Consider the following 12,744-nt stretch of genomic DNA (forward strand, 5'->3'; position numbering starts at 1 on the left):
CATGCCCACTTTACAGATGAGAACTTTGAGAAGAATAGTCATACTATATAACCTGGTAGGTCCTGTGATTAAGTAAGATCCCATGGAGGACAGAGGAGGAGGACATGTGGTGAGGGGCTCAGCAATAAGGTAGTACCAGGCCCAGGTAAATAGATTTGGATTTTTTTTTTTTTTTTTTGAGACAGAGTCTCACTTTGGCACTCTCGGTAGAGTGTCATGGTGTCACAGCTCACAGCAACTTCAAACTCTTGGCAAGCGATTCTCTTGCCTCAGCCTCCCAAGTAGCTGGGACTACAGGTATCTGCCACAACGTGGGCTATTTTTAGAGACAGGATCTCTCTCTGGCTCAGGCTGGTCTTGAACTGGTGAGTTCAAGCTCACTCTGCCTTGGCCTCTCAGAGTGCTAAGATTACAGGCATGAGCCATTGCACCTGGCTCTTTTTATCTTTTTTTTGAGATGGCGGTCTCATTGTCACCTAGGCTAGAGTACAGTGGCATCATCATAGCTCACTGCAACCTCAGTCTCTTGAGCTTAAGTGATTCTGCTTCAATTTTTCAAGTAGCTACGACTACAGGCACTTGCCACTGTACCTGGCTGATTTTTTTTTTATTTTTTGCAGTGACAGGATTTAGCTATATTGTCTCCAGCTCCTGGGCCCAAGTAACCCTCCCACCTTGGCCTTCTAAAGTGTTCAGATTACAGGTGTAAGCCACTGCACCCAGCAGATTTGGTATTTGATTGTTTTCCACACACTGCAATATTCCACAAGGAATGAGGTCCTACCAGATCAGAGTGCTGTTGTCCCCACCCATATAGGCTGAGCCTGCAATGAGGGGCCTGTGACAGTATGGAGGGTTGAGCCCTAGTTCTTGGAGTAGTGTATGGCCCATCCGTTCGATTGAAGCAGAGTTCAAATATAAACTTGTTAGGAGGAACACTAGTTGCTAAAGCTTGGGTATATACAGAACCCAGGAACCAAACTTGTTACACCAATGGGTTTTGGTAAGTGCTGTTCCTTCTGCCTCGCATGCTTTTCCTTTTGATTTTCACATAGTTTGGCTCTTTGTCATTCAGATCTCAAAGGAGATGGTTTTCCTTAGAGAGTCTGCCTTGGCCACTCTCTCTAAGGCAATTGCCTGCCATTGTCACATTATTATTATTATTATTATTTATTTTTTGAGACAGAGTCTCACTTTGTCACCCTTGGTAGAGTGCTGTGGCATCATAGCTCACAGCAACCTGAAACTCTTGGGTTCAAGTGATTCTCTTGCCTCAGCCTCCCAAGTAACTGGGACTACAGGCACTCGCCACAACACCCTGTTTTATTTAGAGACAGGGGTCTCACTCTGGCTCAGGCTAGTCTCGAACCTTTGAGCTCAGGAAATCCACCCACCTTGACCTCCCAGAGTGCTAGGATTATAGGCAGAAGCCACTGCATCTGCCTACATTATTATGTTTTAAGAATCCTATTACAGGCTCGGTGCCCATAGCACAGTGGTTAATGGGCCAGCCATATATAGCAAGGCTGGTGGGTTTGAAACTGGCCTGGGCCAGCTAAAGAACAATGACAACTGCAACAAAAAAATAGCCGGGGACTGTGGTGGGCACCTGTAGTCCCAGCTACTTGTGAGGCTGAGGCAAAAGAATCTCTTCAGCCCAAGAGCTAGAGGTTGCTGTGAGCTGTGATAACACAGCACTCTACCAAGGGTGACAAACTAAGACTCTGTCTCAAAAAAATAAAAAAAAAAGTAAAAAAAAAAAAGAGTCCTATCCTAGAGTGAGAGAGTGGCCTACTCAGGAGCATCACCCTATTCCTAATCTGATTCTTTATTCTTTTTTTTTTTTTTGAGACAGAGCCTCAAGCTGTCCCCCTGGGTAGTGTCATGGCATCACAGCTCACAGCAACCTCCAACTCCTGGGCTCAAGCGAGTCTCCTGCCTCCGCCTCCCAAGTAGCTGGGACTACAGGCCTCCCAAGTAGCTGGGACTACAGGTGCCTGCCACAGTGCCTGGCTATTTTTTGGTTGCAGCCGACCTTGTTGTTTGGTGGGCCTGGGCTGGATTCGAACCTGCCAACTCAGGTGTATGTGACTGGTGCCTTAGCGGCTTGAGTTACAGGCACCAAGCCTGTTTCCTCATTCTAAAAAGTCAGTTCTTTGAGAGCAGGTCCCCAAAGGCTGAGGACTAAGGGACACCATTGTGTCCCTCCTGCCTAGAAGAGATCTGACAGTAGAAGGTGTGCAATGCTTTATGAAAGACAGAGTGAAAAGGGCTCTTCACATTCTGGCTTTCCAGTCCAGGATCCATGAATCCCCCTTCCCTGGAACCCCTGCTTGGCACACTGCACCTGGCCTGAACAGGGAGAAGTGGCCCAGCCATTTTGGGTCCCAGAATTCTCCTGGTATGAGGTCTTCCTGCCTTCCTAAGCCTGGCTGGGCTGCTTTCCTACTCTGGGGAAGGATCCCAAGAACATCCTCTCCCCCAGAATGATGTTCAAGAATATCCAGGAGAGGAGACCAGAGGCAGAGGGAGCAGTGGGGTGGGGACTGGAGACAGAGGGAAGTAGGTAGGGGCAAGGGGAATAGGGGACTAGACAGGGCCTTTCTGTTTCCCAGCCAGGATGGTGAAGAAGGGGTGGCTTTTTAGAGCTTTCTCACACTGCTGTTGCTAGGAAAATGAGGCACCTGGAGGTTGTGGCTGTTTTCCCCTCATACTGGGAACACATGCTTTGGAGCAGATGTGCACACAGTCAGACACACACAAGTTTTAGAGCATAAAACTTGAGTTTATTCACACTGTATCCTCCTCATTTGGGGTACAGAGTGGGGAGCAGAGGGGGCAGAAAGAGTGCATTTGGCTTCTAGGAGCATTGCTGATTGTTGACTCTTTTTGTGTGACCTTGGACTACCAGGATGACCAGATGAATGATGGTGATGGTGATGAGGAGACTGGTGGCCAGGCCCTTCTGGAACCCCCAGACCAGTCCCAGAGAACAGTGCTGTGTCCAGTTGGGCCTATTCCTCTCCAGGGATTAAGGACCAGAGGGCTGAGAACATTCAGACTAATAAAAGAAAGAAAGGCTGAGGATTGAGGAACACAGGAGAGCAGGGGTTCCCATTCACACAGTGGTGTGCAGATCCACACGTGTCCACGAGTGGGCCAGGCCCGTGTGAGGAGCACACATGTGTCTGTGCACATTACATTCTCCACCAGCGGCTGGGAGCCCTCTTCCTACCCCCATGCTTGTGCTATTTGGTGGGCCTCTTCCTGATCTTTTCCCCCACTTTTGGAAGAACTGGGCTTACTGATTGAACCAACAAAAGGCAAATGACCCATAACAGCCATTTAAAGACGCCCTTTCTTCTTCGTCCTTGCCCAGGGTATGCAGAAGGTAGGAGGCACCCACCTCAGTCCTGGGGCTGTGAAGGGAGGCACCTCAGTGATAGGTGGGAAGCTATGCTGGCAGGTGGAGGGGCTTACTGGGCAGCTGGCTGGGAGTGGCCACAGAGCATCTGTGCCATCTCAGCTTCTGCCAGGTCACTGCCAAACCCAACTGGGCTATGCAGGAACTGCCTTAGCAAGGGGGAGGCGTGGAGCCCATAGTGGGAACTCAGGCCTCTGGGTGGCTCTGCCTGCTCAGTGACTGTTGTGGAGGACATGAGGACCGTGTTCCCGAACTGGTCCACCTCCTCATACTGCTCAGTCATGGTTCTCGTGGTTCCATAGAGCTGGGAGCCCCCTGGCCCAGTCTGAAACTCCAGAACACTCTTTTGCCGCCCTGTGGGAGGGGGGCTGGCCGTGGCAAGGGTGGGCTCTGGCTGACTGCAGCACTGGGAGACTTCCTTCTCAGCCTTGTTCTCAACACTTTTTTGGTGGCCCATGTCCTGAGTCAGGTATGTACTTTTCACTGAGACATTGGGATTGCCCTTAGGGCTAGAAGCCTCTGGAAGCTTCCTTGTGGCTGATTGGATAGAGATGAATGTTGGGGAGGAGGGTGAATCTCTGTTGGAAGGCAAGACTCGAGGGAGGCCCAAATTTTCTCCTGATGTCTCCAGGCTCCTGGTAGAAGGAACACTTGAGGCTGCTTGACCTCTGGTCTCTGTGTGATTTCTGGCCTCAACTTGACCCTGGATCTCAGTGTGGCATCCAGACTTGGCTTGGCTCTTGACTGTGGTTTGACCTCTGAACTCTTGGCTTGAGCAACTGGGCCTGGCACTACTGCTGACCGTGACACTAACCTTGTGGGCATTGTGGTCCTTTGGAGATCCCCGGGAATGGCCTCTGGAGTTAGCCTCAGGCTGGAGGTTAGACATGGAGCTCAAGGCCTTGTGCACAGCCTCTTCAATGTCCAGCAGCCTGGCCAAAGTCTGTTCCTTCAGCTGGGCAACCTCTGTGCTGACTCGTGTCAGCTCCCCAAAGGCCTGCTCCACTGAGGTCTCAGGCTTTTGGGGTACAACAGGAGACTGAGTTAGGGCACACTCTCTAAGTTGGGGCACAGTTTCAAAGAGCCTCTGCAGAGCCCTCACATCCACACTACTTTCAGCCTCCTTTTCCAGGGCTTGAACCCGGCTCAGGAGGCCCTGGAGCTCTTCCTGGCTTCCCTGCAAAATCACTGGAGTCTTCTGAGACCCTTGCATGGAATATTTCATGGGCTGCTCTCTTGGGGGGTCAGAGACCAGCTGTGGTGAGGTGGGGTCACCATTGACAGCATTGAGCTTGGGGGGCTCAGAGCTTTGGGCGTTGAGGCCTGTAGCCTGATCGTTGGTAGGTCCAGGGTCCATGGTGCTGAGGTCTGGCAGGTTCTGTTCACTGGGGTATCCAGCTGGAGATATGTGGCCCTGGTCTATGGTGGGAACGTTGGCTGGCTGAGGAATGGCTGTATCTGTCTCACTTCGTTTATGTTCTCCTTGCCTCTTCTCTGAGGAAAAGCTAGGAGATAGAGTTGAGGGCTTGGGCAGCCTCTGAGGAGGGTGTATCTGGGTTAGATGTGCCGGTTTGGGGGGCAACTGGGGCTTCTTTCTTGGAGGCATGGTGGGATCCAGTTTTGTAGTCTTTGTCCGTGACCCCTCAGGGGTTCTCTGGGCAGCAGGGCTGCTGTGGGAATGAAGAAGGGGCTTCTGCAGGGGCCCAGAGGCCTGCTGATTGGAGTCCTCATCATGGTGGGCTCGGGCTGGGCAGTCAGGTCCTGTCACAGCAGCTGGGAGAGTAGGAGGGGGAGGAACAGAGGCATTATGGGAGTGCAGGCTGGCACCTGTGGTATGGGGCTCAGAGGCCAAAGTGTGACGGGATAAAGGGGCAGTCTTCAGAGTGGTCTCTGCAGTTTGGCAGCCCCCTGGGCAGACTTCTGCCATCACCTTCCCTGGAGGCCCCCAGGCCCTCTGTGCGTGGCCCCCAGGCTCCTGCCCTGGCCCAGTATTCTGATCTAGGCCTCCCTGCAGTGAGCTGGGAGCCTGGGATGAGAGGGCAGTCTCCTTGCCCCTGGGCTGGGATTTCCTTTCTGAAGGCTGGACACCCCCAGGTGGATCAATGGTCCTTACGGGGTGAGCAGTGTAGATGCCGTCCTGAATTGTTACCCACCCCCCAGGCAGCCCTCTGGGTAGTACTTTTTCTTCCCCACTGACCTTTCTGGGGGCTGCTGAGATCCTGGGGTCACCTCTGCCCACAGGCCTGGTGTTGCTTTGGGTAGTCCTAGGACCCTTGGCTGGAACTTGAAGACCATTCTGGATGGGCATGGAAGTGGCTGCAGGTGTGGGGACCTGCTTGTGCTTATTCAGAACTTGCTGGTGCAGGTTTGGGGCCTCAGCCGTTGCCATCCTCAGACTCTGCATGGCATCTAGGATGTTCGGGGCCCCTGGCCCTGGAGGGGTAGTGGTGGCTTCTTCTGACTTTACCAAGGTTGCCTGCCTTTTCTGCCCAGTGTGGCTATTTTCCTGCTTTTCAGTATCCTGCAATTGGACTGGGGCTGCAGCCAGTGAGACTGCCTTTCCGATGGCCTGAGGAGGGAAGGGGGTGGCCCTTGGGCCTCTCAGATGCCCCATCCCCATGGTAGGGTCCAGCGGTGAAACATGGATGATGCTCTCAGTTGAGGGCAGCCTCTGGGCCTCCTCACTGGCTGGCACTGGACTTGGGTCAGCTGGTGGCTCCCACCGCAGACTGTGAAGGCCACTCAAGTCTCCTTTGTCTATGCAGCTGGCCAGCAGCTGCACACTGTTCCTCTCGGGAGCCCTGCTATGTAGCCGGGGCTGTAGGGAGTAGGCAGTCAATGCGACCAAGCCTTGCTCTGTCTCCTGCATCACCAGCCCAGTCCTTGCCACAGAGGCCCCGAGGCCACAAGCCAAAAGCTGCTGGAGCTCAGGATCCATGTCTTCAATACCCCCAATGCTACCTGGAGTTGGCAGCCTCAGTGGCTTGAGCTGGAGCTGGCCAGCTGAGTCCTCCTGCACTAGTAGTCCCTGCTGGTCCACGTCTGGCCGGCGCAGTACTTGGCGGGCAATCCTGGGAAGTTCTCCAGACACCAGCTCTTCCTTCCGTATGTAGGGGCACCCTTTCCCTGCATCTGGGAGTGCATACTTGGCAAGACAGAGTTCTCCTGGCCCTCGGGCCTCCATAAGGATGCCCCCATGATGCAGGATACCAGGGGTGGCATGCAGAGTCCTCAGGGTCTCCTCAGCCACAGTCTCCTGCCTCTCTGGCACCCTGTTGCCTGAGGAGCTCACAGGCTGCTCTTCCTGGAGGTTGCCACCTCGGATGCTCTCAGCTGCTAAGGAGCCCATGGGGCAATTCTCAAAGAGCCAGGTGAACTTGTGCACTGAACCTGCAGGGATGGGCCCAGGGATTACTCGGGACCCCTGCTCTTCTCTCTTGCCTGCCTCCAGGGCCTGGAAAACCTCCTTTTGATGAGACACCTGCCCTGAAGGAATCTCTACCCGGCTGCAGTATCGAATGGGCCCTTTTTTGCAGGGATGACCTGAGGCCTGAAGAGGCTCAATTTCAAAGACATGTCTGTCTGTCTGTCTTTCCTCAGGCTGGACCTGGCTAACCTGCAGGTGCTGCACGCTGGAACCCTCTGGCCTGTCCAGGGGTTGGGGCTTGAACATCCAAGTGCAGGACTGTGCCTCTGCCTTGGATGTGGGACCTGTGGCCCCTGACCCCTGCTTTTCTGCCAGCTCACTCATTGGGCATGTCTCAAACAACCACCGAATGTTTTGCACATCGCCCTTGGGAGGTGCCTCAGGCTGGGGTACTCCCTGACTCTTTCTTTCTTCTTCCTGTCGTTCCTGTTGTTCCCGCTGGTGGATCACCTCCAGGGGCTGGGTCTCAAAGAGCCACCGAGCAGTGCCAACATCCCCTGCCACCACTTCTTGCCGGGTGATGCCCCGCACCACATCTATGGTACTAGGGCTTCGGCCCAGTTGATCTAAAGGTTGTGTCTCAAACATCCACTTGTAACCCTTCACATCACCTCCAACCACCTGCTCTCTGCTAACGGAGGTCAAAGCATGGAGGTGACCCTTGCTGTCCTGCATAGCATACACTGGGGACTCTATGCTCTGAGACTGCCCAGTACAATCAGTTCCTTCTCCTCTGTTCATATTCCCATGGGCCAAAGGCTCACCCTGCCCAATGCTGTCCAAGGGAAGGGTCTCAAAAAGATTCTTGAAAGTCTTCACGTCTCCCTTCAGCCCATCCCTCTGGGGGGCACTCTGCGGTAAAGGCAGTGCTGAGGAGCTGTCACACACGAGCTCCTCACCTTCTTGGGGATCTACCCGCTGCAGGTGACCCACTTGGACTTTGTCTCTGAGACTGTCCAGGGGCTTTGTCTCAAATAACCACAGGGTAGAACGGACATCTCCAGGGACCACTTCCTCCTTGGGTGGGACCTCTGCTCCCTCCTCCTCTTCCCCCTTTAGAGTGTCCAGCGCTCGGGTCTCAAACAGATGCCGCTGCTGCTGAACATCTGGACCAGGTGGGATAAGGTCTGGGGATGGCTGGAAGTCCTTCTCATCCACCAAGATCTCCCTGATGGCATCCAGGGGCTGTGTCTCAAAGATCCAGCGAGTTGCACTGACATCAGGCCGGGAGCCCTCCTCAAGGGAGATCCCCCGGATCACCCGCACCTGGCTTGGGTCCTGATTAATGGCATCCAGAGGCCGAGTCTCAAAGAGCCAGCGGGCGGACCTTACAGCATTGCTTTGGATCTCCTCCCGGCATGCGGCCTTGACTTCATGGATGGCTCCCTCTGCATCCTGGATGGCACACAGGGGCTCTGTTTGGAACAGCTTCACCGTCTTCTTCACATCACCTTTCAGTTCCTGGATCTCTGAGCGCAGCTCCAAGGGGCTCTGCTCCTGGATGGAGGGTCGAGAGCCCAGGCGGTCCAGCGGCCGTGTCTCAAAGAGCATCCGGGTGCCCTGCACATCGCCGCTGGTGGCAGGCTCCTTCACAGTAGGCTCCAGTGCATCGCTCTGCCCTGTCAGCTCATCCAGTGGCTTTGTCTCAAACAGCCAGCGGGCTGCCTGAACATCCCCTCCACATGGCTGGGGCCTGGCTGGCTCCAGGTCTATGCTGTTGGCAAAGGAGCCTTCCTCAAACTTGCGGGAGGTGGCCTGGACATCACCGCCTGGCACAGGCTCTTTGGCAGCTGGTTTCTCATGATCTCCAATGGCGTCCAAGCGCCAGTTCTCAAAGATCCAGCGCATACACTGGACATCACCCTCGGTGGGCTCCTCAGAGCCCAGGACCTCAGCCAGATCCTCGGCCACGGCCTCGGCAAGGTTCTTGCGGAGCTCAGGGTGGATGTGCCTGTAGAGGCGGCGGAGCTCACTGGCTTGCCGCTGCTGGTGGAACTTGGAGAACGACTCCTTGGGTGGTGGCAGTGGCAGATCTTCCAGGGCTGGGGGTGGAGGGAGGGGTGGGTCCTCTGCAGTTGCCATCCTCATGGTTGGTGTGGGAGCCACTTGTGTCTGGGCGTCAGCCATCCTTCTAAGGACAAGGGGAAGAGATGAGGATGGGGCTAGGGGCCTGAGGTGAAGTGGGGGCTGTTTGCTGCTAGAAATGGCAGGGAATTGGGCCCAAGATAGCTCTGGGTCACTGTGCTTAGAGACTCCCCCCACCCTTGCCAGGTAGGCCTGACTGGGGCCTCACTTTGCCATCTGCGTGGTTGGCATGAAACAAATCTTGAACTTAGGACATGTGGAGCCATCCATCACAGTGTGTCCCTGCCTCCCAATGTCCCCTGGATGGCTAAGGAGCAAGCTGGGCACTGCTGGCCATGAGGCTCATTCCTCCAGCTCCACAAGGAATTGCCCAAACCTCTAGTGGACACACCTGACCTACCCCATCCTTGTCTTTCTTTGTTAAAATTGATTTTTCACCTGTAGACTGTCATGGGAATGGCCTGGAGCAATGGAAACTTATAGAGTGCTAGCCATAATGAGGTGTTCCCTGTGATTTCCCTCAAGGTGAGATTCCCTTGCAGAACAGCAGAGGGCGTGCTTGCCACCTTGACCGGGAACCCTGCCCAAACTTGATCTTCTGGTTCTCAAAGCATTGTACCCTTTCCTAGGCTGGGGGCCCTGAGGGGTCAGCAGCCCAAGTCAAGTAGCCAAGACTTAGGGAAGGAGATTGCTCACCTGCAATCTCATGGTCCGCCAGAGCCAAATTCTGAATCCTAGGTCAAGGTTTTCTGCACTACTCCCAGATTCAGACTATCCGAGCTTGGGGGGATCTTAAAGATCTTTCACCTTCAAACCTTTATAATCATAGATGAGGAATCTGAGGCCCAGAGTTGGAGCTTACTGAACGAGTGCCAGGCAGTGCTAGCTCGGGATCCCTAGATCCAAATAGGGCCGGCCCGGCCTCCAAGAAATAAGATGGCAGGGGTGGAAAGTTTTCTTACTGGCATTGGTGCCCCTCTACTTCTCAGTGGGTCCTCTTAGGAGGATGTGAGGGTGATATTTATGGAGGGGAGGCGAGTGGGAACAAGGTCGTCTCTACAGAGACAAGTTTCCCGTTGTTTGTAGAGACATTTCTCTGATCCTGCACAAGGGAGCACAGCCTCAGGGGCTCTAGCTGCATGGCCTCAGGCCAAGACCCACCCCACAGCTTGTGGCCAACCATGCCCAGCCCCATCAATGGCCTCCCACCTCTCAAGCCTGCCTCTGGTCTCTGTCCCATGTATGTCTTATCTATCTTGTGACAGGTGTACTAACAGTCCCCAGAGGCCAGTAGAGAAAGAATGAGAAACACGTCCTCCCTCCTACTGCCCCAACCCAGTGCTCTGTGCCACACTTGTGCTAAATATAGCTGAGATCTTGGCTTTCCCACAGCAGCCCTGGACTCAGAGGGAGGCTTGAGCTAGCCAGTGGGATCCTCAGCGTCCTTAGCCCACCTGGTCTCCTTTGCTAACCTGGACCCCCTGATCCTGTTTCCTGAACTGGTGTCAGGCTGCTAGCCTGCAGGCCAACTGGGTGCCTGTATACCTCCCCTGGCAAGAGACCTCTGGGTGGGTGGGTACAGGGACACTGACATTGTTGGTCAGGACTTCCTCTTTCTTCCTCTCAGAATGAAGAGAAGGTACTGAGAGCTGCTTACCCCACCCCCACCCTGGTATGTCCCCCAAGGAGTGTGAGCTCTGAAACCCCATTAAATGCCCCGGGAGTGGGGGGGAGGGGGTCTCCTTTAGTATCTAAGCTCTATCAAGGATCCCCTGGCAAAGGCAGACCATGCCTGTCCCCACCTCCACTCCATCCTGTCACCACCAGGATAGCCTGAGCAGATGGCATCTGCAGGCCACCAATTTCACCCTACCCCCAGGAATTTCCAGATCCCTGTAAGGGTCATCAACTCTTCTTATCATGGAATTCACAGATATCAGACCTAAGCACCCTCAGAGGTCACTGAATCCAATCCCCTAATTGTTCAGATGGAGAAACTGAGGACCAAAAGAGAGAAAGAAATTGTATAAGGAGGCTCAGCAAGGCTGCAGCAAAGCCTCAAGCAGGTCTCTTGCCTCCTGGCCTGCCTGTGGCCACCCTTGCCTGGCCTGAGACTCAAGAGGCAAGGGCAGAATTCAGGACTGGGGCCAGAATGGGGTGGGGTGACTCCCAAGAACTGTCCCAGAACTTGGCCCCTTGGAGCTGGGCCAGCCTCTTAGGATGACCCCACGCTGTTAGCCTTAGGTCTCCTCCTCTGGCTCCGCAGGTCTTTACGTCTGGGCAAACTCAGATCTGGTATCCTTGCCCTGATTCCTCCGTATTTGTCACTGGGCAAGACAATGGGCTGGGGCAAGGCCTGCATCCCACCCCATGATATGTGGGAAGCTGGGCTCAGGCCAGCCCTGTGAGGCATCCCTGGGACCAGATATGCCAAGACTTTCACCCACAACAGCTGGGTACGGGGCTCATCCTAGCAGAGCACCCTAGGGCCTACTTACTATCCCCTGCCCCCCATGCCCTCCCACCTCTTTTCTGTTCCTCTGTCTTTCAGACACTGGGCCTGCCTGGGGCTTCCCTGGGAGGAGCTCTGAAACTTGAGGAGTTGTATACCTATATTTTAAAAAATCACAACTCCAGGCTTGGCACCTCTAGCTCAGTGGTTAGGGCGCGGGCCACATAATCAGGGCTGGTGGGTTGGTACCTGGTCTGGGCCTGCTAAACAATGACAATTACAACAAGAAAATAGCTGGGTGTCATGGTGGGTGCCTGTAGTCCCAGCTACTTGGGAGGCTGAGACAAGAGAATTGCTTAAGCCCAAAAGTTTGAGGTTGCTGTGAATTGTGACAGCACAGCACTCTACTGAGGGTGTCATAGGGAGACTCTGTCTCAAAAAAAAAAAAAAAATCACAACTCCAGGGCACTCATGCCTGTAATCCTAGCACTCTGGGTGGCTGGTGGATTTGTCTGAGCTCACAGGTTTGAGATAAGCCTAAGCCAGAGCTAGACTTTGTCTCTAAAAATAGCTGGGCATTGCGGTGGGCACTTGTACTCCCACCTACTTGAGAGGCTAAGGCAAAAGAATCGCTTGAGCCCAAGAGTTTGAGGTTGCTGTGAGCTTTGACACCATGGCACTCTCCCAAGGGGGACAAAGTGACAAAGTGGAACTCTGTTTCAAAAAAAAAAAAAAAATCATAACGCCAAGGCTGGTCACAGTGGCTCATGGCCCAGGCAGGTAGATTGCTTGAACTCAGGAGTTTAAGACCTGAGCAAGACCTAGAGTCTGTCTCTACTAAAAATAGAAAAACTAGCTGGGCATTGTGGCAGGCACCTGTAGTCCCAGCTACTCAGGAGGCTGAGGCAAGAGGATCTCTTGAGCCCAAGAATTTGAGGTTGCTGTGAGATATGATGCCATGGCACTATACCCAAGGTGACAGAGCGAGGCTATGTCTTGATAAATAAGTAAATAAATAATAATTAAAAAAATTTACAACTCCAGGCTACCTCCTGAATGCCCTTGTGGATTATGCCAGGCTGGTAAGAACCTGTCTCTTCTGCCAGCCTCAGGCCTGTGGCAGTCCCTCTGAGAGCTCCTGTGGGTAGCTAACTTTCTTTACCTTCTTTGGGGATTCTTATATCAGAAACTCTTTCACTCACCTACACCCAGGCCCTCAACTGCCTTCCACCACTCAGACCCACCCATTCCAGAGCATCCATATGGGATTCCAGCCTTGACAGCCAGCCCTGCCATGGAAAGACAGAAGAACAAATTACTCACCGAGGGTCCTTCGTGGCTGATGGGGCACTTGGG

General features: G+C 53.9%; 1 protein-coding gene across 1 annotated transcript; it reads right to left on the minus strand.

The window, feature by feature from the left end:
* Positions 1-3,476: 3,476 nt before the first annotated feature.
* Positions 3,477-9,006, minus strand: XIRP1 (xin actin binding repeat containing 1). Its single transcript, XM_003794478.2, has one exon. The coding sequence runs from the start codon at positions 8,976-8,978 to the stop codon at positions 3,477-3,479; it is 5,502 nt and encodes a 1,833-aa protein (XP_003794526.1). The 5' UTR covers positions 8,979-9,006.
* Between the last annotated feature and the right edge of the window lie 3,738 nt (positions 9,007-12,744).

This window comes from Otolemur garnettii, unplaced genomic scaffold (genome assembly GCF_000181295.1).
Source record: "Otolemur garnettii isolate 467f Iridium unplaced genomic scaffold, OtoGar3 scaffold00082, whole genome shotgun sequence".
Classification (NCBI taxonomy): domain Eukaryota; kingdom Metazoa; phylum Chordata; class Mammalia; order Primates; family Galagidae; genus Otolemur; species Otolemur garnettii.